Genomic DNA, 27,332 nt, shown 5'->3' with positions numbered 1-27,332 from the left:
CAGAAGTATATCGCCCGCGATATTGGTACAGCAGGACTATCCACACTCATCTTAGCGTTGTAATTTCTTCCAGAATTCGGCTCAGTTTTTGCTACCAAGCAAATACTTTTTTTTTACAGTTCGTTTTTACCACCCTTTTAATTTAAATACTAAACTTTTCAATTCTACCCTTTAGCATGCTGGGAGGGTGAAAAACGGAAACCTTTATGGCGGTGCCTCCCATTATACGGAGTCTCTTCCACTCAAAAAAAAAAAAAACAGGAAGAAACAGCAAGAAAGAAGAGGAACGGTGCGAATAGCTCACATAGCTGCGAGGCCTGGCCGAGAGGAATCTGGGGAAAAGAGACGTACGAGTCGGTAAGTAGTCAGCGGTTAACCAAACAAACATGGCGGACAAGGACGTTCGAGGTGTCGTCAATCGCGTGGTTATGCCGGGCGATTTTATGGGCAATGTGGCAGATCTGGAAGCATCTCTTGAGGGAAAAGTAAAAATAAGGCTTGGACCTGGATTAAGAGAAGAAAATGGAGCAATTTTGGCACACAAAGCAGGAGTTTTGAGACATCGAAAGCCGGCCACATATTTGATCGACTGCAATCAGAGAAGGGTTAGTTCACTTTGTAATACTGATTTTGTGCCATCTACCAGGATGAAAAAGTCACAGACTGCTTATAAAAGTTTCCATCCTTGAAAGTTAAACTACCACTTTTCATCTCGGTCGCCAAGACAAAATTTTGACATGAAAAGGTGACAGAAATAGTCACGTTTACCAAATGCGCTATAATGCCAGCTCGCTGTCCGTGGCTGTGGGTAAACTGCTTTTTCCCTTGGAAAAACAAACCCCTTAGTAACTTAATCTTTTCACTTTGTTAACTAGTATGTCCCAGTAAAAGAGGAGAGAGTCATTGGAATTGTGACAAACAGGGGCTCAGATAGCTACAAGGTAGACATTGGAGGTGCCATGCCTGCATCACTACCAAGTCTGTCATTTGAAGGTGCAACCAAGAAAAACAAGCCCAACATTCAGGTAGAATGCGTCATCCAATCATGATTTTAGTGACAAAAATACCATAAACGATCTCTCATTTTAGCAAACAAGCCTCTCATGTATCCCTAATAACACCCCTTCCCAATAAGGATGATTAATTTAAAAGCTACTCGGAACGCGAAGTGCTGAGTTCTTTAAAGTCTAACCTACCCATATCCATTTACCTCCACACACTAGATACTTCTATAAGGACCAATACGAGACCCTTGGAGGGGTGATGAATAGTCTTTCAAAAATTACATCTCACAGTAGCGTAACTTATAAAATTTCAAGGGTCTCAGCATCTTGATTTTAATTTTTTGCAAAGATTAGAGTCTCAATTTGTCTTGCAAGATCAAGAAAGACTGGGACTGTCAGAAAATTTACCAGGTTCACAGTCTCTATATTACAGTAGGCTTCAACTTCTTGCAAGCTTGGCTATCTATCTATCCGATGGGTAAGTTAAGGCTGATTTAGACGGTACAACTTTTGCTTATGGATGTTGTATGCGATTTCTAGAGCGTGTGCTGCTCACGTCATGCGAAAAATCGCACACAACTCTCGTCATTCAACATTCCCTACACACTACGATTGTCATAGGTTTTAAAAACATGTTTTAAAATCTTACGACTTTTTTTATGACGTACACGACAGTTGTAAGCGAGTTGTAAGTTTGATTTACACAAAACAATTCATGTTGTAGGCCTGTTGTAAGCTTGTCGCATGCAACAGAGTCACACCATGTAAATCACCTTTATATTTTCAAACATAAAAGCCATTAATGCCAGTGTTATTTTTTTATTGTAGATAGGGGATATTGTCTATGCCAGACTCTGTGTTGCAAACAAAGACATGGAACCAGAGTTGGACTGCACAGATGGCAGTGGAAAGAGTACAGGACTAGGGCTACTAGCTGGTGGATTCATGATCACATGCTCCCTTGGCCTGGCAAGAAAGTGAGTGAGAGATATACAAAAATATTATTGTCGAGAAGGACGTTATTCATCATGGTTTCAAATGATAGCTTAATAGTTTATCATGTGTCAATGACAATTTAGTCACTTTGATGTATATAGATCTAGGATCATTAATGATGAAGCTATCAAAAGTGTTAATGCTGTAAATGGTTTGAACCCAGGAGTCATGCCATAAGTACGTAAATTATGATCATCCGGGTGAGTGTAGTCCTGAGAGGGACTGTTTGTGGTGACTTTGACACCAAAGTCACCACAAACAGTCCTTCTCAGGACTACACTCACCCGGATGATCATAATTTACATACTTATGAAAAGTGTTAATGGTGCCCGTTGAACTTTGTAATGATTTTTTTCCATCATTTTATTTTTGCAGACTACTCAGCAAAGAGTTTGTTCTCCTAAAATGTCTGGGAAAATACTTCCCCTTTGAATGCACCGTGGGAATGAATGGACGAGTGTGGATTAAATCATCATCAACACCTCATACGATAGCCATTGCTAATGCAATTACAAACTCAGAATACATGAATGACAATCAGATTGAGACAATGGTGAAACAGATTGTGAAAGGAATTCAGACTTAGTGCTTAATATGACTTCAATATGTGTACACAGATTCTGTTTTATAGACCAGTCCCCATTTCTTTTGTTTTTGTATTTATGGAATTGCGCATAGTAGCAAATAAATAATATTGTCATATGAACTTCTTCTTAAATTGTATTGTTGATTTGACTCAAATACTTTGTTTTCCTTGGGTGAATAAGAAAACATACATGAATCTGAGTTGCAGGCAAGAAAAAATAATTTATTAGAAATACTTTTGGTGTATATCTCAAGTTCTGATTTAAATGCAAGCCTAAAATCTTTTAAATAATAAAATATTGTTACGCTCTTTATACAAAATTTAATAAAATTAAAAAAATATATATAATTATCCCTTATAAAAAAATCTGTGGACTGGGTAATGAAATGTAATCTGCTAATGACAGACTCTATAGCATGAGATACTAAACATTTTTGAACCTCTGTATTTCTGCTTGAAGTTTTCAGATTTTGACAGCAAATATGTCATTTAAAAGGCATTTGTCCTACACTTATTTTCACCAAATATATATCCTGATCAGACTAAGGGTGTAAATGTTAAAACTTCATGCAAGCTTCTAATCAAATAATTCACAATATAACAAATTTAGAGGTGGATTTCTAATGACAATTTCCTAATGTCATCAATTTCCAGGCAAGTTATAGAAGTTCAACGTGAACCAAAACCCCATAAAATAGTTTGTAATGTAAGTTTGGCTGTGTTTGCACCCAAACTTAGATAGTATTGAAATCTGCATAAAGGTACTCAGTATTGTACTCGTAGTCTGATTGGAAGGTTGCTGCAAACACTGTCTATGTGCAAAGATAAATTCAATAGTTGTCTTTTCTTGTGATTAAGATAAAAAACATGGCTTTCAACTATAAACAGTGAAGTTAGTAAATGGGTTAGGGAGGATGGCATTCCCTCATTTTGCTGTTGATTCATTGTTAAAACCATATTTAGAAACATAGTCACAAGTGATTAAAAAGTGAATGTACTTAATGAGCGTAACACTCTAAGTAGATAAACAGTTCCCACCTAAACTTTAGTAACAAACAGAACTGGTTAGATGGGGTAAGGTTAAAAACCTTTTCAGTGAAAAATTAACCACATTATTCAACTAAACAAAGCAAATCAGCTTTCAACTACAGTGTAAGTTGATCAACAGATAAAGTAACAAGTTTCTCCACTGTTATTTCTCCACTCAAAACCTTTCCTCTGATTGCATCTCTGTGTTTCAGAGTGAACACTAAGGAGCGCATCTTTCTCTTGTAAGCATTGTTTATAAGTCTGCCGAGCTTATGAAACACAGTCCTCTCAATAAGCTCTGGTAAATTATTCTCTGAATTCTGCAAGTGAAGTGAAAAACAATGATTTAAATGACTGTGCAATGTTTTATACAAATATTGTTTAGTGACGGCGCAATCTGCTACATCACAAGTTGATAACTTATTTTTTAGTGGTATTATGTACATCGTAACAGAAAGTTGACTGTAAGGGACAAGAACATACTGATGCATGTACATGAAAACACCAAGAGGGTAATTGAGAGAAACTACAATACTAAAAAATGTTGAAAACCCTGTAGAAAAAAGAACTTGGCACAAAACAGCGCTATCGTAGTTTTTCATAGTGTCACCTTTAACATTAGAGCCACAAATTACGTTGAGCTTCACACCTTTATAAACCTTCTTTCTTTGTGAGTAAAATTTCACCTGGCATTCTCATCCAGTTACCACAGTAAAGTGTTGTGCTTTTGAAGCTGTAGTGGTGCAGTGGTACCCGTGTCCAAAAAATCATTTCAAACTCAGCATTTTTTTGAACAAAAGTCTCATTTGAATATAGCGCAACATATATGTACAACCAAAACTGATAAAATAATAAAATGTGCAGTTCCAGAAAAAATCCATACCTACCCCATGGAAGGTCATTGGTTATTCCTAGGGGGATGGGGGTCTTGAAAGCCACAATTTTAGAAGCAAAGTATGAAGCTAAACTGGAATTTCCTGGGGGGAGGGGTGCAAAAAAACAAACCTTCTGTGGGTGGAGTATCGATATTTTCTGGAACTGCACAATGGTAAACGTGCATACCGTCACTTGAAGGGCATCAGCTAAGAACTGTCTTGCTTTTCCTCTAAGAACTTCAGTTTTCTTATCACAGTGAACTTCTATAAGAGGCTTTTCCTTTTCTGAGTCTCTGATAAACCCTCTCCACCTTCTAAACACAAGCTTTGCTTGTTCTCTTATTTCCTCATTACTTCCTTGTCTCCTTAACCGGTTCACCGTGTGGCCAATTTTCGTGGACATTAAAACATCTTTTGACAGATTCTTTGATCCTAACAATGTTAGAGCTGACAGAATTGTGTCAGGGGTGGAGATGTCATTTTCCAGTTCACACTTAAGGCGCTGTATTTCTTCCACTACAACCACACTCTGAAGAAAAGCAGAAGTTAATTTTAAACTAGTGAAAATCAAAGGTTCTAGTAGCCTGCGAACAGCAGACGTATGAGAAGTGACGATCGGAAATAGTCGTCTGCTGTTCGCAGGCTAAGGTTCTAGGGGGTGCGTCCGATGTTACCAGGCTCTCTCTCCTTTGCCAAGTTGGTGATGATGACGTCTGCCCCTACAAAATCTGCGGGGATGCCAGATACACATCCCAAGATTCATTCATTCAATCAATGTTATCCCATACAATCTCGACTTCAATCTGTATTAGGAGTGCTTTCTTTCTACGTCAAACGCAATTAGCACCGCAAAAATAAAGCCACATTTCCCACAATACAAGTACATGTGTACAATGCAAATCTGTGGAAGCACAGCAGTGCAGCATGCAACAGCTGACTTGGGGGGTACTCCCTTGTTTGACCTCCCTCTTTCTCCTGAACAGAATTACTGTAAGCTTAATGTTATGCAAGTCTATCCTGTTTAACAGGGTATGGTTGCACGATTATGAAGAGAATCAGAGTTTTAACCACCCAGCAACACCCCAATACCCAAGCATGAGCCAAGTATAGATATTGCTAATGATAAGCTTTTATATAAGCTCAACTATTCGAAATCAGCTTACGTACCGCAAGACTTTCAATTGTTGACTGTTTCTTTTTGTCCTCAATCACTGCACTCTTGCGTTCAGGCCTAGGAGGAAGTTTGGTTCGAACCACAAACTTATCCATGATGCTTTCCCTGTTTATTTCATCACCAAACGCTTTAAAAACTTGGTCATATAGAACCGCAAATCATATACCGTTTGTTGTTGTCCGCCATGTTGGATTAGGCTTGGGAGAAGGCCAGGTTACAGATGGCTCTGTCGGGAACGAAATGGCGGGAAAAGCGCGCCGCGGAATTCGCCTTTACCTTGTTTTTTGACGTCAAAAAAGGCACTTTTGTTCAAAGCGAGCGAAATAGCGGCGAAATCTAGTCCTTGTGTAAGTATTAAAAATCCTTTTCTTCAGCTCAAGGATTTTGGCACAAAAAGTTAGTTGAAGTTTCAAAATGCAATCAATTTTTTTTTGTAGAAACTGAGTTCGCGGAGAAAAATCACCCGAGCTCACCAAGGGACACAACTTCTTCCCCGAAGAATTTACACACGATGCCGAAGGTAAACTATATTGAACCGAAACATATTCGAACTTTTTTCCCATGCTCTAATTTTAGTTATGTAAATTCATTATCAGTACACAATCCAACTCAGAGAAAGGAACAACAGTGCGACCCAAATGCTTTAGAAGTACGAAGATTAAATGAAGAACCCCACAAACTCAATGCTGTGTTCGGCCGTATTCACCCGTAAGTTATTTAAAATTTCCTCCTCGCCATTACGTTTACATTTCTTCCTTCGTGTGTTTTTCATTGTTTAGCTTTTCTTAAATTTGGGGTTAATCTTAGCTTATTGTAGAGAAAATATCAAAAGCCGCTTTTATCCGGGAAATTTCACGACTTGTACCGGAGACAGGGGGATTCGTTCAGTATCCCGATGGTGATTCAGTTTACGACTTTACACTCGTGTTTTGGACACTGATGTTCAGAACAATTCTCCTAACTAGTACTATGGAAAATGTATAGAAATCAATAAGGAGAATTCGTGTTTATTTAAGGGCCTAAAGAATGAAGTGACCGCTTCTTACTTCCGCGTCAAGAATCGGTTTCGAACTGGATACTGCCGTACGCGTGTTACAAAAATCCCTCTTAAGGACAGTACAGCAAAAACCCGCATATGAGAACCTAGCATTTTCGAGGTCAGGCTGAACAGGTTCTTATATTTTAGGGTAGTTTTTCACAGTTCAGGCTGATTAGGTTCTTAATAAGTTCTTATTTTTCAGAGGTTTACGTAGTTGTACTAGTAATACAAAATGCTTGCCTTGTTGCACTGTAGCTTTATGGAAAACATATTTCTAGTGAAAATCCAAACAAATGTAAATCATATACACAATAACTTCTTGTCAGAAGTTTCTCACACAATTAAAATCCAGAATTTTGACCATCAAAATTGGAGTGATTGTTTTTGTATAAGAACCTATTTTTCTTTGCCAGGCTGAACAGGTTCTTATATTTTTGGGTATTTAAATGCCAAATTTCAGCCTGTAGGTTCTTATATCACTAGGTTCTTATATGCGGGTTTTTACTGTAGTTTTATGAACTAGGACTGTTTTCTTTCTTGTTCTCTTTTAATTTTTAGATTTGTCTTCGCTACACACAGAAACATCACGCACAATTCTGGAAGATAACATCAAAACTTACCTTGCACACAGTTTGAATTAAGGTAATTTAGAAGTGAGACACTGGACAAAGAATACCAATGTAAAAGCAGTTTCTCTTTAGAACACAGTCGCCTCGTCTATCAACAGATTGGCGTGGTCAAAACTTCCCTGCTAGCAGAGGCCTCTTTTCCGTTGTATTCACTGAACTGACGGGCGCGAGGATTCGCGCCCTTCAGTTCAGCGATTACAACAGAAAAGAGACCTCTGCTAGCAGGGAAGGTCAAAACCACACAAACAGACAAATACAACCAGACCTGACCCAAATCTTTTTAATCGAAACTCAAAACGGAAGACTCTCTTTCACATCGGGTTCAAAACTCCTAGGAACAACACCCTTTCAAATCTCCTCTTTTTTGCAATAGGTTTTGAGATTAACAATAGTTTTGCCTTTTCCCATTGTATGGGAGGGGAGGGGGGATTAACATTCAATGTATCTGTACAACCTAATAAGTCACTATCGCACAATTTCTGTCGCCGATTGTTCTTCGCTAAATAATTTATATTTACACTTCCTACCGGGTGGATAAATCGTCCTAAGGCTTTTTAGCTAGCATTGAATCTCAACAGTAATAAAATTATTACACAGTGACGAACTAGAATAGTAAACAGGAAAGGATGTCTTCAACAAGAAACTGAATTCTAAATTCACGTTTGACACAAATCCAGTGTACGTTTAGTTGGTACCCGTCAGTCTGAGAAGACTACGGAGTCGAGCTCTGAATGTTTAATCCAATACAGCGTCTGGTGTGGTGAACAGGCCAATTCAGGAGTTGCAGTCCCTCTTGCACTGAGTGCAGGTGAAATCTGACGCTGGTCTGTCTGTCTGGTTTTGGGCCTTTCTTCTCTTCGCCTTAGACTGTTGGGCAAGCGTCTCTTCAAACTTAGAGAGGCCCTTATGCACCGTCTGTCACCAGGCCGGTCGCTCTTCACTTCTCCGGAGTGCTATGAATAACCCAGTCCTTAAAAAACTGTTGTTTTTCCTGGATTAGCGTTCATTCACAGCATTAATCGATTGCAAACAAGCGTGTAGCAAACAGCCGCTCCAAGAAAACGACTCTTTACTGTTCGCATCCTCAAACAGGAAAGGTCGCTGGCCATAATTGCAGCGGATTCGCGTACACGATATATACGGTAAAAGGCGCTCGATGGTCGCGGAAAAGTCATAAAACTGTCCGGTAGGGACTCCATCCAATGTAAACATGACTTGCCCGGTTGGAAGGACAATAGCACACCCTACAACATCCGGGACCCTGAAGCTTTGTTGATCGTACGACGCAGGACCGTACGTTTTGGGCAGCTGAAGATGACCGTCATGTATGTCACAATAAATTTTCTCTCTCGTTTCTGTGTTGATGAAGCCCATTTGCTTGACTCGACAAGGGCCGTGTTTTAGCTCGGCTTCGAAGTAGAGACATGGCATTATGCGCTCTGAAACAGAGGAAGGATACAAGTTGCATTAAACTAGGTTGTGGGTAAACGCTTTCTGTGTTTAGCAAGAAGTACAATAACAACAACAACAACAACAACAACAACAATTTATTTACAAATTCAGATGATATAAGGGGCTTGTCCCGTAAATAGCCAGAAAGCTAGTCGAGGCGGGAAAATACGAGCACGAGAACATAATAGAAAAAAATTACAATAAATTACAAACATGCTGGAAAACGGAAAAACTTAACTTCACTTAATAACGCAGATTTAGATAAGGCTATGCATCAAAATTAAAGTAAATTATATGTAATTTTTTATTATCATTAATATTACAATAGAAAAGAGATGAAGAAGGAAAAGGAGAATCAGATTATACTAGCAAAAGAAAAGGACATGGATGATCAGTTTTTCATTTGGTCAATTATCGTTTCCAATTCAATATAGGAGTCTACAGTATCAAGTATATCAAATAACTTTCCTTTTAGGGATTCTTGAAAACATTTGTACAACAAACAGTTCCGATGAAAAAAGAAATCCTTAACAGCGTTCACTTTAATGCCCATACAAAAATTTCATCCACAAACACATAAGTTGAGTTTCAATCACCTTGTACACCATAATCAGAAACAGTACCACAGGCAAGCACTGATCAGTAACTATAATTTGAATGGTCACACTTAATCCACAGATTTTACGTAATAATCATCTTTTAAAGCATAATAACAAGCCCCCCGCCCCCCCCCAGGAAAACACTTTTCAGTTGCTTTCACTTGAATCTAGCTCAGCATAAAGGGGATTACCATAAGAAAGCTTTAATTTCAACTTATTGGCCACACCCTTTGTCAGAACAAGTAACTCTTAGCAAGGTTCAGCTTAACGAAATAAAAGCACCGTAAAAAAAATCTAACCAACTATAAACTGGAGGACAGATATGATTAAAAAAAAGCAAAGCTGATTTCACTATTATTTCCCAACCGCGAAATCAAGCTTACCTTTTTTTTTCCAAGCACCTTTTGTCAACACGATTGATGAGAGACTTTACAAAACGTAAAACACCAATGAAAACCTCACCTGTCTCGCCCATGGAAATCTCTCCGGTGGAAAGTGAATGTAGGGCATCCAGTCGTGAACACGTTTCAAACGGCTTACCAATGGAACTCTTCAGAGAGCCAACACCCAAATAAGGCGTGCTAGTCACGTGCTTTTCCTCACATGGAGGCTTTTCTTCGGCGGCTAACTCGTCAACAGCTCCCTCTGCTCCAAGCGGCGTCTGCTCGATCTTGTTTGGAGAAAATAAAGCGGCTGATGGCTGTGTTTTTGACGGAGAGGTGCGAGGCGTGTTGAGAATACTAGACGATGGAGTTACAAAGGTCAGAGAGTGGTTTGTTGGATCGGGTGACATGAGCAGGGAGGAGTCGGTCACGGCAGCGGCGTCGTGGGAGTCGGGAGACACTTCAGGAAGAGAAACATGAAGCGCATGTTCAGAACAAACTTGGGAAGGTTTTTCCTCATTCAGAAGCACACCAGAATCAACGTTTTCGCGGGAAGAACTTACTTCTGTTTTATCTACGAGGAAGAAGAAGAAACAAGGGTGATTTTTAAATCAGTTTCACTCTCTAGAGCACACAAGTTGAGAAACTAAACAAAGATACGAATGAACTCCGATGTGAAAATATCATAAAACGAGCAGGTCTATAAGAAGCTACTATTCAATTGCCGTTCCCTGAACGGTGACACTTGAGGATTAAATTCAGAAACCGAAAAGATACAATCAGGAAATACTGCTCAGTAGCTTTCATTTGAATGGTAACGCTTTAGAATTTCATCTAAAGACTCAAAAGTTAGAACCATCTTGTACAGCATAATGAACAGCACAACAGGAAAGTACTGCTCAGTAGCTTTCATTTGAATGGTTACACTTAGAATTTCATCCACAGACTCAAAAAGTTAGAACCACTTTGTACAGCATAATAAACAGCACCACAGGAAGGTACTGCTCAGTAGCTTTCATTTCAAATGTCATAACGATTCACGCAAAATGAAATCTACTGAATAGCTATTCAAAATGATAGTTGGGAGTAAAACAGTTAAATCTGACACAATAACAATGCGACAAAAACACACCATTTTTGTTGAGCTTAGAAGTTTCTGTGGTCTGCAAATTTTCTTCATCATTCAGTTCTTCGTCTTCTTCCACGATGCTCTCAAAACTACCGCTGACAGGGGTCCAACATGATGACAGGCGTAGTGGAGTTTTCTTGAATAAGTTGCTGACCACGTGACATACAGCTACGTAACCTTCTGGCATGTTATACCTATTTTACCGGAAACAATATTCGGTAAACCCTGGTTTTAGTTAAAATCCAGCCATGGTGCTAGTTAAAAGACCCAGTTTTGCCCATTATGCATTGGGCGCTGGCGATCATTGGCGGCAATTTTTTCTCGATGTTGAAAATCGGAAAGTTAGTGTTGGTCTCTGAAATCCGTTAACCGTTAAAACATTGCTCTTAGGTATTGATTTAAGTGCATCATTTATTAAGGAACACTTTTGACTGTATCTTTTGTCGATTTTGTGTAAATGTTTGCCTTAAATCCGGCACAGTAGAATGTGAGGTGACGATCGATGGCAAAGCCGTCAAGAGGAAAACCGCCTTTATCGGGTTCGGTCCGCCAGATTAGGCTGTGACCATCGGTGTTTTTCTAGAGCAGTCCCAATCAGGAAGTCCTTTGGAGAATGCTGTTATAATTAACACAACTATTTTACGAAAGTTAAAACAAGAGAGTTTTTGCCAACACAAAACGACCAAAAATTAGTTATGCAAGTGTATGAAAAATAAATTATATCCCTTTTTCGTGTGCAAAACGGTTCCTTTTAGTTTTATAGAAAAGGAGAGAGGGGAGGGTGGGGTACCAGCAAAGAGGGAGGAGGAGTAGAGCCGTTGGGGGGGGAGGGTGGGGGAGATCACAGACACGCACACACAAAACAACTACAATCATACCTGAAGGGCTTGTCACCAAAATTGAAGATACAGTTCTGATCCATGGCAACGGAAGCAGCAGGGTACCAATTGACCCCGGGGTTTAACCCCCTAAATGCCACGCCCATATCCACCCCATTCAACCAGAAGGACACCTCTCCATTCCAGGAAAATAAACAGCTAAGTACATCTCCGTTACTCCATTCTGTACCATAGTCATTGTTCAGTTGTTCTCCAGGCGGACCACTCCAGACTTTACACCTCGCACCATCAAAGGCGCATGAGTTCTTGTCGTCGCCTACTCCCACGCCTCTCTCCGGACCATAGCGGCAATCCTCAGTTTGCCAGCCTAAGGTGCACAGGTGAAACAAAGAGAACGTCAAGCGAACGACTAAATTGAGAGAATAGACAAACAGGAGACACGCATGACAACTTCCCGCTTTATACGCGTACGGTAAAAATAAGTTGTCGAACTCCGAAAGCTTGGCAAGCTCGTGTACGTTTTCACAAGGGAACCTCCAAAATTTTCAGTTATTGTTTAAAACCGAGTTTGACAACAATTCTTTCTTTATCCTTCTCTCTGCTGTTTGAAGTGAACAGCACGTGGTTAACTATGTCAAATGCGAGTTTGCCAACAACAAAAGGTTCCCAACACCGTTGGTGAGAATAGAGACCAGGGATGTGTACCATTTACAGTCAACTCCCTTTATTGTAGACTGCAAAACAGTCGTTTTTTCTCTTACAAAGGCGCGAAGCGCCGTAAGCGTGGATTCGGCGAGCGCGAGCCTCACACGCCCGCCACTCTCCGTTTTCACACTCGGTCCAGACCTTTCGATCAAAGGCCGCGCGTACTCCTTCGACAACCCAACGCAAAAATACGACTGTTTTGCAGTCTACCTTTATTGCGGACACCCTCGGTACGGCGAGTAAGTGTCCTTAATAGCGAGAGTCCGTAATAGCGGGAATTTATTTCAGTCAAACGTCTGTAATTAATTTTTGCCGGGGATTTAGTTGCTGGCCTTATTATCGGGGTGTCCGTAATATTTTTTTAGCGAGGTCTCCGCAAGGCGAGAGTTGACTGTACAGTTAAGGAAAGGGGCCGTAAGGAAAGGGTTGTTTTCGATGAAGGAAAGGGGTATCTAATTGTCCACAAGAAAAGTGTAATTTTAGTGCGATTTAAGGACGGTGCCTACTAATTCCGAAGGTTTATGACTATGTGGGAAAAGCAGAAGTTGGCAAGGGCTGTTGGAATCCAAAAAGAAAATTGGGGGTAACCACGCATTTTTAGAGATAATTAAGCAACAATAATTCTAAAAGGCGCCAAAATACAAAACCGTGTATGGAATTTTTTCCCAAATTGAAGCTTAATTATCTCTGAAAAATGCGTGGTTACCCCTAATTTTCTTTTCGGATTCCAATAACCCTTGCCAAGATCTGCTTTTCGCGCGTAGTTATAAACGGCGCAAAAATATCTCTGTTTTAGCAGGCGCCGCTGTCAAGAAACCCGACTTTCTTGGACCATCGCGAGATGCGCAGAACGTGTGCGCAGTAGCAAAAGAAGGCACCATCCTTAAGGGGTGTTTTCAGGAGTTCACATACCTATCTGTAGTATGCCCGTGGACATCAAAGTCACCTCATAATACCACCCTGCCAGGTAGGGGGGGATAGCGCACATGCCACGCCCCACACATATGGTAGCACGCACGCTTTCAAATGTCCAGTTGGGGTTGAAGACCTCCAGACGGTCAGCACTTAACACAAGCGCAGGAGTCTTGCTCTGTTCATCTAACTCCACTACAATATCTGCGATTAAGAAACGAAAACAAAGAAATAAGAGAGGCACAGGACACAACTGAAGCAAGGAGGGCAAGGCCACAAAAGCAGTAGCTTGAATGAGTAAAACCATTCGTTCACCACGTAATAAATAAATGGGAATTTCAGTAGCTTCCACAAAGGGGCGCTTTGATCCACTCTTTCCAGGTCGAACTGGAATTTGGGAATGTTGGTTTTTGTGTTGGGAGGAAAACCAGAGTATCGGAGAAAAACCCTCGGAGCAGGGACGAGAACCAACAACAAACTCAACCAACATTGGCGTGACCGCCGGGGATCTAACCTGGGCCACACTGGTGGGAGGCGAGTGCTCTCACTACTGCACCATCCTTGCTCCCCTCAATAACATGTACAGTTTGGTACATTTCTTTGCCCTCCTCTGCCAAACAGCAACGCGAAATTACCAAATTTAAGGTTTTGTGGAGAATGCAAGCACACTACAGTGAATGTTTCATTACTGGAGGCCTTTAGAACATGTAGTTTGAAGCTGGAATTCGGAGTAAGCGGTTCGTAGACTGAAGTAAACAGCAACAACAACAACAAAAAAAACAAAAAAAAAACAGGGGTCATCATATTGAAAATCCTTTATGCTCAGGGTTACATTATTGGCCCTGGTTGTTCAAAGAGGTGATAAGTCTATCCAGTAGATAAATCGCTATCCAGCGGATAAAATGTATTGGTTGGAGTACATTTTATCCGCTGGATAGCGATTTATCTACTGGATAGAGTTATCCGCTCTTTGAACAACTTGGGCCTCGTGTAAACATAAAAATGTGACTAAAATAGGGGATGCAAGACATACAGTCCATACATACATACCAGTATAGTACTTCTCTAACATACTCATACAACAAAACGTATTAAGCAGCATCTCAGTCGGCAAGCCAATTTGCTGAATGGTGGACGGGCTTGCAGTGACTAGACGACACCATAAAGTCTGCATGGCGCCGGCTTTGAAGAAATGTTCCCGGGATTCTTCCGAACTTGAAATCAAGTCGATACAGTTGTACAGCGTTATCACGCTCAGTCCAGTCAGGGTGGAGAATGCTTCATCTAAGTCGTCATGGACTATCGCCTCTCCTGACACCGATTCTGACTGAAGAGGCTTCGAGCTGGATTTCCTCGTTAAAGTGGTTTTAACTTGAGTTGTTTTTAATGGTGTAGGTGTATCTGGGGTGTTACCATGTAGCGGTGATCTCAGGCCACTCGCAGTTAGTTTTACTGTAAGTGAGAAATTGTAGCTTTAAATTTGTTAACTAAACATGATGTTGCTAGAGGCAAATGAGCTATCTGGGCACGGTACATATGATGTGCAACAAAAATAGCATTCAAATGGAACTGTCTAAAAAATATTTTTGCTTCTATCTGAGGGGACAAAATTATTTTTCTTTTTTTTTTGTGGGGGAGGAGGATTTAAAAAAAAAACTGACAGCGTCTGTTTAGAAAAATGACGTATCCATCTCATTTTGTAGACCTCAAAAAAAAAAAAAAAAAACCTCACACTCTTCCCAATTTCACAGTCATAACTTAAATGTTCTGAAAGTTATAGAGGGTGCTCCAAAGATTGGGAATTCAACAAGAGCCCAAGTTAAATGGCATGTAATTTCTCCTTAAAATAGCACTGACTAATAATTGATCAAACATAAAGGAAATTACCACCAAATAATTACAATGACTGTCGCGATCAACAAAGTTAATTCTCCTTAGAAGTACCATACGCAACACAGGGAGAAAAGTAAAGAGAACATGGATGTTGATCTTAAGTTTGACTTAGTACTCACCCTCCTCAGCCATAGCGGACACATTTTCCGAGGGTGTGGTAACCACGTGTGTAACAGAGAGTCCGAGATTTGTTTGAGTTTCCCAGGCATCTGTTGCACCTGTTTGACCAGCAGCACTTCCTAAAACCTGTTCATTTAACTGGTCAAGCTGGATTTCATTGATCAGACACAGAAGAGCTAAAATCGCATCCAGGACATTGTGTTCTGCAAACTTCTCCTGCCAAAAAAATGGATAAGAGAAATTGTTTTGAAATTTCTACTCCAAGGAACAGAAACCTTGAGCATGTATTTTATGGGGTTCACAAAGCAGGACAGTTTGTTTAAACCTGTGGGTGGATTCAAAACTTCCGGTACTCTGCTGTGGTGCTGTTCATCATACAAGGTGGTTCTAACTTTTGAGTCTGTGGGTGAAATCCTAAATTGTGACCATTCAAATGAAAGCTACTGAGCAGTACTTTCCTGTGGTGCTGTTTATTCTGCTGTACAAGGTGGTTCTACCTTTTGAGTCTCTGGATGAAACCATAAAGCATGACCATTTGAATGAAAGCTATTGAGCAGTACCTTCATGGTTCAAAAGGTTCAGCTTTTAGGTCTCCAAAAAAGCAACTATAGCTAACTGTGCTTTCTTGGGACACTGATGCACAAGGCAGTTCTAATTTGTGAGTCTGTGGATACAATACTTTAGTGTGACCACTCAAGAATGACAGCTATCCAACAGAAATTTTCTTGCGCTTAATTACTTGATGTACAAACAATAATTACATGGCTCTCTTTTGCAATACTGATTGCAGTTATGATCTTCATGGCGCCAATGCAGTGAGCTATTACCAGCGGATTAGCTCTGAGTTGGTCTGCAGTCTTCTTTGACATGTTGTAAATCAGCTCCACGATGTACTCCATGAAACCAGCTGAGCTGACCATGACTGGCAAAAAGAAAGAAGGGAAATGCATACCTCTTACCAAGTTCAAGGTCCGTAAGTACTCTAAGTTATGGACCCAGTTTTTTCCTGTTGATTTATGGCCCAAGTGCAAAGTGTGCAGGCAATAAATCAACGGGAAAAAATAAGGATCCGATACTTACAGTACCAACCAAGAAAACAAGGTTGGTATGATATTAATATTTTATTATATCTTTGAGGATAATTAAGCACGCAGGAGAGGAAACTAGCAGGCCGTACAGTGAAATACGGCCCGCAAAATTGACTAATCACATCAATTGTACTAACTGAGAGATATAATAAAATGTTAATTTAAACAAAAGGTTACATATACAGGGTGTTTCAAAAGTTCGTTCCGATTTAAAGTTGTTTATTTCTTAAACAAATCAATTGTTTGTTAGAACTTTTTCAATAAATTGAGGTAGATAATTTATTAAAATGGGTGGCAATAGCAATTTTAATTGTCAACTTGATGCCTTTGTTTCGATTTTCGCGCTAAATGTACACACGCGTGTTTTCCCGCTATTTTTTCGCGCCCTTTGTGCATGTTGTTCCTTTCCCGAATTTGTTGTTATTCTCTGATTTTTTTCCTGAACTTTCTGTTTTCTCTGTTACGAAAATGAAGTCAGACATTGTTTATGCTAGAGCTCAAGCAGCCATATTACGATCATCTGGTCATTCAGTCAAAGAAATCGCTAAATTTTTTAACAAGACTGAACGTTGGGTGAACAAGTGGTCGAAAAGAAAGTGCTTCGAAGACAAACCAAGACGCGGGCCACCGTCTGTTTTGACGAATTGTGCTCAAAAATCAATCGAGAAAGCGAAGTACAAATGGAACAATTCAACAAGAAAGATTGCCAAGAATCTTCAGCCAAAAAATATCCGAGTTCCGAGCATAACGGTGTGGAGATACATGACTAGGAAAGGAATGGATGGAAGGCTTTCAAGCGAAAGAAAATACCTCTGTTGAGCGATAAGCAAAGAAAAGCCCGTTTGAGATTTGCCAAGAAATACGCGAAGCTGACAGCAAAGGATTGGGACAATTTTTTATTCACAGATGAGTGTCCTAAATATCTTTTCCAGTACCCAAATCCAAAAAACGATATTGTATGGGGCTCGCAGGAATGTGATGTTCCTCCAGCTTTCCAAGTGAAGCAAAGTGCAAAGGTGATGGTGTGGGGTGGCATGACGGGTCGTGGGCTCACAAAGTTACAAATGCTACCCACAGGCCAAACCGTAACTTCTGAATACTACATCAACCAAATCCTTGAGAAAGAAGTCAAACCGTTAACATCAAGGCGTCATGCTACAGGTGGCCCGATAGAGAGGAAGCTGTTTAGCTCAAAGAAAGAGATGGCATTCATTCAGGATGGAGCACCGGCTCACACTTCAAAGGCAACTCAGAGATGGTGTCAAAAGAATCTGCCAAACTTTATAGCCAAGGATAGCTGGCCAGCGAACTCTCCTGATCTCAATCCCATTGAGAACATCTGGAGTATCATTGACGAAACAACGTACAAAGATCCAGCCCCCAAAAAGATGAAAGAGCTGAAGAGGCGACTACGCTTTGCATGGAAAAATGTGACTCTTGACACGCTAAAGGAACTCGCACATTCTATGCCTAGGCGATCAGAAAATGTCATTAAAAATAAAGGCGGGCATTCTGGTTACTAATAATTTGAATGATTGAATGAAAAATAAGCAAAAAATAATATACCTTATTTTTAAAGAGGTAGTTTAAATAAATAATGAAACGTTAGAAGAAAACAAATCGGAACGAACTTTTGAAACACCCTGTACAGTACAATGCAACTGTAAACCACAATGTCAAAAACACACCAAACAAATCTACTGTGATGATTCAATCTAATGGACGTCTTCCAAAAAGAAGCCCCTTGTCGTAGGTTTTGTTCTACATGTAGAAATTGCCCACATTTGGCAGGGGGCTAAAAGGGTTTAGGGATCTAGAGGTCCTGGCCAAAAAATGCAGGACTCCAAGACAAAAAAAATTAGGGCTCTTAAGTTCCAGAATAAGGCGGTTTTGTTTGGGTTCCAAGTAGAAAAAGGCTTTGGGCTCCAGGTCCCATGGCCAAAATTACAGTGCTCCAGGGACCAGATTCACAAAGACCTCTCATAACAGCCTTTTCACTGCACGAAAAAACACCTATGTGCACATCAAATGTGTGGTCAAAGATAGTCAAAGGCCGCCTTTGATTACCTTTGATTCGAATCACAAGTGACAAAGGCCGCATTTGATTCACGCGCGTCAAAGGTGGAGTCAAATTTGATTCGAATCAAAGATATTGTTAAAGATAACACATATTTGATCCACCATTGATGCGCGTCATAGGCGAAGTCAAAGTTCTTTGATTTAAATTTGACGCACGTCAAAGGTAGGGTCAAAGTTGTTAATACATTTGAACTCACTTTTGATTCGAGTCAAAGGTATATGCAAAGGCGTCACATATTTGACGTATTTTTGATGTGCATCAAATGTGTTGTCAAAAAAGTTATTATATTTGACCTCATCTTTGATACGAATCAAAAAAAGAGCAAATCCAATATTTCGTGCAGTGTTTGTTGGCATAACAATAGACAATAATAATAATTATTGTTTGGAAACAATACCTAGATGACCCCAGGGTTTCAATGATCCCATACTGGGATCCTCATTTGGAGATTTTTGAGAGCTCAATTTTAGCCTGACTTTAGAGAGTTGAATTACATGTATGATGGAGCGTCTGTAGTGAGGAGTCAGACTTAATCCTAAGCAAATGGATATTAGCGGGTTACTTTCTAAAGAAACTGTGGTGCTGCATTGGTGGGGAGTAGAAACAAATGTTTATCAAAAGAGTCGATAAGAAAAGGTAACTGGCCACCGTAAAGAGTTTTGAGTGCTACAAATCTCTTCATATGCATGGTGGCCAATTTACCTTTACTTACCAACTCTTTTCATTAAATTTTATTCTAAGCAACCTACACTGTTGGAAGAGAAGGGTTAAGAATTGATGCATGTACAAACCTTCCTTGTGATTATCATGTCTTGCTAAAACAGTAAGAAGCTCCAGTTCAGAAACTTTACTGATGGCAAGTGATGCTGGTGTGCTCATCAAAAGTTCAATCAGTGGCAACAAAATGTATCCTTGTACCTCTTCATTAGCGTAATAACCTGAAAATAATCACCGGTCAGATGTAACTTGGTACCGTAAAATTCTGAATAAAACCCAGTCCGAGATACATGAGACCTACATTTCTTTCTCAGGCTGACAAGGAAGGGGACCCCTTTCATTTTATTTAAAAATAGTAGGAGGTAGGATTGATATTATAATAAGTATCGAGAAGTGTCAGAAATGTTTAAAAAACACACAGACGTTTCGGGTGTATAACCCTTCTTCAATGTGGAAGAAAACTCTTAGAATACACATTTCAAATGGAGGCACGTATGCACATACACTGTAACTGATAGGAAATGCCCAATTCAGAGGGTTTTTTTAAATGGAGTCTTAATATTATTACAATGTAGTATCTCGTGCCTTAACAGCCGCCACTGATTTCCTCTCAGCCACCCTTTTAGGGCATTATTATTAAAGCATTAAACGTCTGGGTGCAAAATAACCCTTAAAAGCGCACACATAAGGCGACAGTGTACATATATAGCCTTTAAAACTGATAGATTCCTTCCCTCATCATCATCATCATCATCATTAATGATGATGACGATGACCACAATGACGATGATGATGACGATGATCTTGACCTGTCTTGTTTGGCTTAGAAGTCCCCTTTAGATTCCTTACCTCACATCATCATCATTAATGATGATGATGTGAGTTAAAAAATCTGAATGCGACCTCTAAGCCGAGCAAGACAGGCATCTGCCTGCAAGTGAATACATACAGAACATGCAAAAGTAAGTAATAATAATTTAAAATTAATTTGGTACCTAAATTCAGAGTAGTATCCAACTCTACTGCATCAAATCCTTGAAGAAAAGCAACTGGTGCTCCTTTCTCTCTCTTCTTGTAGCCCGAGAAGGACCACAGCTCACCAGTTTTAAAATCGTAATCTTCAATTCCAACATCTTTGAGACTCAACTTGGCCTTATCTAATATTTGAAAGGAGTAAAGGCAATATATTAGGAGTCTTTTTATTATGATGCTTGAACAAGGGTGGTTATGCACTTTCAATCCTGGACAAAACTCTTCAAAACCCCATTTTTCTGTTATCTCTATAGGACTAGTATGCCAAAGCCCCCCACCCCCACCCCACACAACCCTTACAATGTTGAGTGTCATGTGTCCAGAATGCAACTTACACTGTACAAGGCAATGTTGATTTGGGGGAGAGGGGGGCTGGGTATGCAATTTGAACAAAAATGTTCAGCATAATTATACATGTAGGTTTCATTTCACATAAGGATTTTAAGCTTTGTCCCTAGGACTTTTGTCCAGGATTTCAGACCTTGAGTCAGAACCATAGTCAGGGTTTTTGTTAGAGCAGGGATACAGGGACCATAACTTGCCTATTACATTGTTTATGCTTTATCTTGCCTATTTTTACATTGTATGTAAAAGGGTGAGAGCAAATCTACTGTGTTAATTAAATTTGGTCCCTCCTAATCAAATACTTAACAAAAACCCTGATAGTTAACAGTGCTGTCAATAAGGGCCGGTAGCCGGCCAAAACAGCCGGCTACTTTCATCTCACTTAAAGGTTAATTTTGGTAAGAAACTTAAAATAAGGAAAATATCCAACAATTTAAATAATTGTGAGACATCCGCCTCAAACGTCTGAGTTGAAATAAAGGCGCATTTCAGGAGTTTTAAACATGTTTACCTTTGCCGCACGCGATGGAAATTGAACAAAGGGGTTGTGGAACACCTGCGACATTTTTAGAGAACAGGATCCAGCAAGAAACCGACTTAAAATAATGAAAAGATCCCGCAAACGTCTGAGTCTAAGTAAAGGCACATTTCAGGAGTTTTAAACGTGTAAACCTTTCGCCCGCTTTCGGTGTAAGTATAAACAGTTGAAGCAGATCGAGGTGATGGAAGGTTCATGGACCGCCTGGGACATTTTCACAGGACTACATCCCAGGCTTTCGCATGTGCCAAAACATGAACTTAATACATTGAATGTATTTTTTTTAATCAGCATTTGAAGATTTATCATTTCACTCTTTTCTAAAAGCCAGTGATTGAGATTTTGAGGAAAAGAACGGTTGTAATAAACATAGAATATGGTTAATATAGTCTTAATTTTGATTGTTCTTAAGGCCCAAATACTGTCTGGAAAACGTTGAAAATAGCATTTCCAAGCATCTAAATTTCAAAATTCTCTGGGGGGGCATGCCCCCACACCCCCCTAGGAAGCTCATGCCTTCGGCACTCCGCCTACTTTGCAAGTGGGAACGCCTACTTCAAAACTTATTGACAGCACTGTAGTACTGTATTGTACTAACCAGACAAGTAATAGTTTGCCTCTCCCCTCACAGCTATGAAGACCAGAGAGCCAACAGGTATCATGTCTATACATTCAATAAGTTGTTCGCTTGCTTCCTTGTCGTGCCCAGTGTCAAATGATGCCGTCTCAGTCACTTGAAACGTCATGAGATCCATCACCACAATATTGATGCCTGGTTTGTTGGGGCTGTACTCCTTGCCGTCAATACAGATACTTGCACGATCACCATTCTTGTAGCCAAATGATTTGATAGCCACTGGACTCTTTGTATCTAAATGTAGGCATTGAAACACCAAAAAAATCACATTTACACGTAGCATACAGTTACAACTTAGAAATGGGCATGAATGTACATTTGTTGAGTCTGTTAATTTAATATCAAAATTAACAGCAAATCACTCAAGGCTTGACCAGTCAAGAGTCATTTTTTGCTACTCATCACCAATCATAGGATAAAGAACAGTCACTCAACAAGTTGGGCAATGTTGAAAAGAAAATAACCTGGCTCCATCTATTTCTCTTCAGTTGGGTAATATTTTGAACCATGTGTCACTGGCTTTAATAACATAGTGGATGGACACTCATAAACAACATAAAGTTGTAAATTAAATCATTAAATCACTCACCAAGAAACCCAAGCATAACAAGTGTCTTGGCAGCATGCGTTGCGCACTGCGGGTGATCACTGTCACCGATTGCCAACTCCATCAGAGGTTTCAACCCACCAAGCCTGATAGTCTCTCTCTTTACTTCATCTGACATCATGGCCATGTTCAACAGGAGAGCAGAGGCCCAGAACTGGAGCTCTGAGTCACTTGACACAGTGTATGTCAACACTGCTTTCATACAGCCATCTTCCAGGACTTTGGTTTGTAAACTTTCTATAAAATTAATTTCCCCAATTAATATTAATTTCCAGTCAGGAAATGATCTACAATCGTCGACAATATTCTTGGGAAGATTCCAAAGTTCTACCGCGATTAAACTTTCCCCCGCCCCTCCCTTGTTTCAATGTTGAGCTTAAAAAGTGAATGTCAATGCGTATATGGATTGTTGGGAATCCAACATTGAACAGGGGGGGGGGGGGGGGGGGCAGGAGGAAAGGAGAGACGACAAACAAAGGCCTAAACGTACAAAAGTAATAAATTTGCCGATGTCAATAACAGAGACCCACTTTCTGCCGCCTTATTGAGTAACCTTCCCAAGAAGATTTTGTCGATGATTGTAGGTTCAGACAATAGTATTATTTTTACAGTCTGTGGCTTCATTTCAAGTACAGGTAACTATACATTTACAGTGTAATTTTTTGTATTATATTGTTTTATTGCAATTACATTAAACATAATATTACTATTTATGTACATTACTACTGCAAGTAAAGTGTAATTAGTGCAAACATTCTTTGAATTCTTAACCCTGTAAGTCCTAACAGTGAGCAGGATCTAAATTCTCATTCACTACAATCCATGTAGTCACTACATACAAGTTACGAGAATAAAGAATATGATCACCAAAGATGAAGTGTCTGGATTTTGAAAGAAATTCTCCCAACTAGTACCAAAAGAAATATAACAATAATATTTCAGTGATGGGAAAATGCATGTTGATATTAGGGCTTTATAAAGGGATAAAGGAGAGCAAGTGAATCAACAACTGAGCCACAGAGTGGGCAAGTGAAAGCAGATTTTTGTGCATTGAGCATGCAAATGACTGAGAGGGTGATTGAATAAGTGACTGAGAAAACAAGCTAGTGATTGAGTACATAAAACATGTGTGGGTTTTCTCTGGTTTTCCTTCCTCCACAAAAACCAACATTTCCAAATTTCAATTTGACCCAGAAACAGTAGATGAATAGCCACTCTGGATGTGCCACTAAAATTCCCATTTATTATTATTATTATTATTATTATTATTATTATTATTATTATTATTATTATTATTATTATTATTATTATTATTATACAGTAGAAACATCTGTATGCTATGTGCAATCATTAAATAGTATGACGGGGCGTGTGAGCGTCACCCGTTGACTACAGTGAAAACCCTTAATAAGTAACCTACTGTATGTACATGAATGAAATATTTCTGGCCATGGAAGTTATCACTACTAATAAAACGCATGTAATAATAAAACTAGTCAAAATATCTGATATTCAAAATTGCCGGTATTATTATTACCATTGTTGCTGTTGTTATTATTATTTTTATTCTTTTTAACTAAGAGAGTGTAGGAGTACTATCAACTTACCCATAGTGCAAAACAGACCAAGTAGCTCAGCCACCAATCGAATCAAGATGTTATCTTTTCTAGAAGCCAGTGGTACAAGAGTCTTGATAACATCATTAGCTACTGATAGCACCCTCATTGCTGCTGCTCGATTGGCAGTTGAAGATCCTACACAGAGAAGAAGAAGAAAACTTTTTAACCCTTTCAGTTCCAATATCAACAGGTACATGTACATTCCCCTCACTATCCTTTATATATTTCTTATGCTATTAGTTGGGAGAATTTGTCTAAAAATCAAGGCATTTCGTCTTTGATGATTATTTCCTTTATTCTCCTGATTTAAATGTTTAATCAAGTAGTGATATTGTAAGGAGAAATTACATGTTGGAGCTAGAGGGTTACACCTTTAGTGAACTGGGTCTTTCTTGGAGGGGTGAAAAGAAATTTATGCTTAGAGCTATAAATATTAAAATTAATGCTTGTAATCACGTTTCCAAAGGCAGCAAAATACTGTACTACCATGTTTTTATGTGCCGATCAGTATACCTGGCTGTTGTGGTGATTTTTGCTCATCGCTGTGATTGGCATACAAAATCACTGATTGCCATGTGAAATAAAGGCGATTAAATTCCCCTTTATTCACCTAGTGTACCTGCTCCCGCTATGTTACACACTTCACTTGTCACTGCTAATTGCCAAGTTGCTCGACCAATCAGATTGTTTGATTTTATTAAGTTTAGCAATGAGGTGGAGTATCTGCCTGTGTCAAGCGGCAATGAAATTTGCTTGGAATCAAATTCACCATGACTGGTGTCTAAAATATTACATAACTAAGTTGTGTGTCGCTGGCGTAAAACACAAACCTTCAGAGAGAATCAAGTCATGAAGCAAAACTACTGCCCAGTGGACAATGTCATTATCACCAGATGCAAGACAAACTGGCATTCTTGCCAAGAGAGATGAACAAGCACGAACATTAGTCCGGAATGATTGATTTCCAACACACAAGAAGCTGAGAACACGCAAGATCAGCCTCTGTAAGATGGCTTCGCTGGAACACAACACATTCTGAAGTGATTTGATGATGTTTGGAGTCGCACATATCTCTGCTTTGTGTAGATCTTGGATGGCAAACTGGTGAAGCAAGCCGGCAGCCCAGTACACAAGGTCACTGTCATCTGCACACAAAAATACAAATCCAAAAATTAAAAAAATAATAATAATAAATTAATAAATTAATTAAAATTCCTTCACAATGATCATTTAATACTGTAGTTCCACTAACAAACATTGACAGACAAATCAGTGTTATTGTTTCTCAGGTTCTTCAGGCTTGCTTGACCTGTAAGGGATATTTAGTTTACTGAGGTCTAACAAAAACCTTTGACTTGGTGGATATTAATCCCATGACCTACATGAACACGTAAGAATCATATCACCATTGCGCTGAATTGCTATAACTCTAACGGAGCTATGGGACTAGCTGGAGGCAGATCATAGGAATTTAGGCATTTAAGTCATGGCAGTGGGGATATACATCAAGTGTTTGAGCTGTGTAGCATCAGTCAGATATGACATAAATTAAATTTACACGTAAGTTAATATTTTAGAGTGTCGATGTGAGTGCACGTACTACCATTCCTGAGATTGTTTGTCGTGTTAAAGGAAATTAAGTTTGCTGAAGTCAAAGAAAAGTCTTTAACCTTTGATCTATAAGTCATGATGTCAAATTCTGCCAAGGTCAAGGATTTCTCTTTGACCCTGGCAAACCAAATTTCCTTTACAGCACTCACAAGCCTGGGGAACTTGAAGGACAGTAGTCCTTATTAATTTTTACAAGTGTAAATTGAATTAAATTTTTAGGCAAATATCAATCCTGTTGAACTGATATTTACCTGGGCTGTGTGTTTTAGAATGGTATCTTTTAGGGGTCAAAGTTAGCTCGAGCTGCACTCAATTTGGTCTCCTTTTAGTTTGTGGTAAGTTTTCAGATAATCGTCCCCCACCCCTTTCACCTGAGGATCCGCCCTGTGCATGCCACATTTGCCTTTATTTTTTTCCAGGAAGTGGATTTTACCACAAAAAGGTCGGTCACTCACCAGCTCTAAGGGACACAACAGCCGGTCTAAAGATGTCATATTTGGCCATTTCCTTGAGATGCACCACTTCATCTTCTGTGTTGTTGTTCACAAACATCACCATAGTATGCAGACAAGTTCTCATTAACACAAAATCGCCTTGATTTCTCACAAGCATTTCCGACACAATCGGTATCACTCCTTTATCTGCAATGGCAGGCCGCAAAGACTCACAAGCAGAAAGCTGATGAATCGTGAATAAACTCCACCGCATCACTTCCTTGTTTCTCGTTTCGGAAATCAGCTTTAGGAGAACTCCAACAATGGATGAGTTGCATTGCGTTAAACGGATTTTTGACGAATCATCATCGTAAATTAGATGAAACAGTGACTCCGAAGCACATCGCTGCAAGCGAAAATCATATCCTCCCATTTTAACGAGCTCTTTAAATTCCAGTTGAACCGAATCGACGAGGGCGTGTGAAAGCGATTCTAACACCCCGTGTTCTATCAGTTTGTCTCTGTCCACTCGCTCCGCGTTCTTCACTAGAACAGCCAAGGCAACGACAGCTTTCAAAATTTGAAGTTCCTCTCTACTGTAGCAAGCGTTGACGATGAAATCAAGGTTGTGATCCTTCATTGCTCTGTCTAGCACCACTTGCTCCGCGCTTTTTCTCAGAGAATAGTTCGGTGAGCGAACAAGAACTTCAAGATCTTCCAATCGAATGCTGTCCTCCATTTTGGAAAGAGGCTTTCGCGTACATTTCTCCCTGATAAATTTCCGTAATTCGACGATGCAAAGGGCGCTACCCAGTCCTGAAAGTACACCAGCAGCAAGCCAAAGGGCTCGTTTGTTGTCGAACGCCATCGCACAAATGGCTGAAGGAGAATAACAACTTATAAAAAGCGATTTGTCGGCAAAGTTGAAACAGCTTTGACACTTGCCGCCATATTTCGAAAACTTATCAGCCTCGCTCTCAACTACGCTGGAAGAGCTTGCTTCAATTCATGCATTCATATAAGCCAAAAGTGAAATAACTACACAACAAATATGCAAATGCAAGTCAAAGAAACGAAAAATGCAATCAGTGTCCAGCAAGAAATAAGTAATTTAACGTATTTACAAATTAAGCTGACATGTCCAAAAATATCGCCAAAAATAGCAAATGTATAAAACACTTCTAAGTAAGAGGACAATTTTACTTCTCATATACGACCAAGACATGGTTTTTTGGTAACCGCTGGCCAAATGTTTATATC

At 39.6% G+C, this 27,332-nt stretch overlaps 3 protein-coding genes and 1 long non-coding RNA gene across 4 annotated transcripts; 2 read left to right on the top strand and 2 right to left on the bottom strand.

Annotated features, from left to right (window-relative positions):
• Positions 1-360: 360 nt before the first annotated feature.
• On the top strand, positions 361-2,706 carry LOC146468637 (putative exosome complex component rrp40). The gene is made up of 4 exons (XM_085124464.1): positions 361-605; positions 876-1,025; positions 1,833-1,981; positions 2,376-2,706. The coding sequence occupies exons 1-4, from the start codon at positions 387-389 to the stop codon at positions 2,584-2,586; spliced, it is 729 nt and encodes a 242-aa protein (XP_084980590.1). The 5' UTR covers positions 361-386; the 3' UTR covers positions 2,587-2,706.
• A 142-nt stretch (positions 2,707-2,848) lies between these two features.
• Positions 2,849-5,859, bottom strand: LOC146468636 (transcription elongation factor A N-terminal and central domain-containing protein 2-like). The gene is made up of 3 exons (XM_085124471.1): positions 5,658-5,859; positions 4,678-5,019; positions 2,849-3,935 (listed from the first exon to the last, which is right to left on the bottom strand). Exons 1-3 carry the CDS (start codon positions 5,757-5,759, stop codon positions 3,732-3,734), a joined length of 648 nt encoding a protein of 215 aa, XP_084980597.1. The 5' UTR covers positions 5,760-5,859; the 3' UTR covers positions 2,849-3,731.
• A 97-nt stretch (positions 5,860-5,956) lies between these two features.
• LOC146468635 (uncharacterized) lies at positions 5,957-7,440 on the top strand. The gene is made up of 4 exons (XR_014867475.1): positions 5,957-6,011; positions 6,102-6,184; positions 6,261-6,372; positions 7,262-7,440. It is a non-coding gene; the product is annotated as an uncharacterized LOC146468635 (long non-coding RNA).
• Positions 7,441-7,598: 158 nt separating this feature from the next.
• LOC146468634 (uncharacterized) lies at positions 7,599-27,182 on the bottom strand. The gene is made up of 15 exons (XM_085124430.1): positions 26,094-27,182; positions 24,858-25,172; positions 24,016-24,162; positions 22,391-22,645; positions 21,763-22,035; positions 20,245-20,406; positions 19,324-19,470; positions 16,126-16,286; positions 15,364-15,580; positions 14,402-14,803; positions 13,352-13,555; positions 11,774-12,101; positions 10,899-11,089; positions 9,846-10,340; positions 7,599-8,771 (listed from the first exon to the last, which is right to left on the bottom strand). Exons 1-15 carry the CDS (start codon positions 26,938-26,940, stop codon positions 8,329-8,331), a joined length of 4,587 nt encoding a protein of 1,528 aa, XP_084980556.1. The 5' UTR covers positions 26,941-27,182; the 3' UTR covers positions 7,599-8,328.
• Positions 27,183-27,332: the final 150 nt, after the last annotated feature.

This window comes from Pavona decussata, unplaced genomic scaffold (genome assembly GCF_977016875.1).
Source record: "Pavona decussata unplaced genomic scaffold, jaPavDecu1.1 SCAFFOLD_130, whole genome shotgun sequence".
In the NCBI taxonomy this organism is placed as follows: domain Eukaryota; kingdom Metazoa; phylum Cnidaria; class Anthozoa; order Scleractinia; family Agariciidae; genus Pavona; species Pavona decussata.
This window is presented reverse-complemented; position numbering and strand designations above follow the sequence as displayed.

Coding starts and splice junctions, on each gene's coding strand:
- LOC146468637 (XM_085124464.1), top strand. CDS start 387: ATGGCGGACAAGGACGTTCGAGGTGTCGTCAATCGCGTGGTTATGCCG. Junction 606..875: donor TCGACTGCAATCAGAGAAGG/GTTAGTTCACTT, acceptor TTTGTTAACTAG/TATGTCCCAGTAAAAGAGGA. Junction 1,982..2,375: donor TCCCTTGGCCTGGCAAGAAA/GTGAGTGAGAGA, acceptor TTATTTTTGCAG/ACTACTCAGCAAAGAGTTTG.
- LOC146468636 (XM_085124471.1), bottom strand. CDS start 5,759: ATGGATAAGTTTGTGGTTCGAACCAAACTTCCTCCTAGGCCTGAACGC. Junction 5,020..5,657: donor CAACAATTGAAAGTCTTGCG/GTACGTAAGCTG, acceptor GCTTTTCTTCAG/AGTGTGGTTGTAGTGGAAGA. Junction 3,936..4,677: donor CTGATGCCCTTCAAGTGACG/GTATGCACGTTT, acceptor CTTCACTTGCAG/AATTCAGAGAATAATTTACC.
- LOC146468634 (XM_085124430.1), bottom strand. CDS start 26,940: ATGGCGTTCGACAACAAACGAGCCCTTTGGCTTGCTGCTGGTGTACTT. Junction 19,471..20,244: donor GGATACTACTCTGAATTTAG/GTACCAAATTAA, acceptor GATTATTTTCAG/GTTATTACGCTAATGAAGAG. Junction 10,341..10,898: donor TTCTAAGCTCAACAAAAATG/GTGTGTTTTTGT, acceptor TCTTCCTCGTAG/ATAAAACAGAAGTAAGTTCT.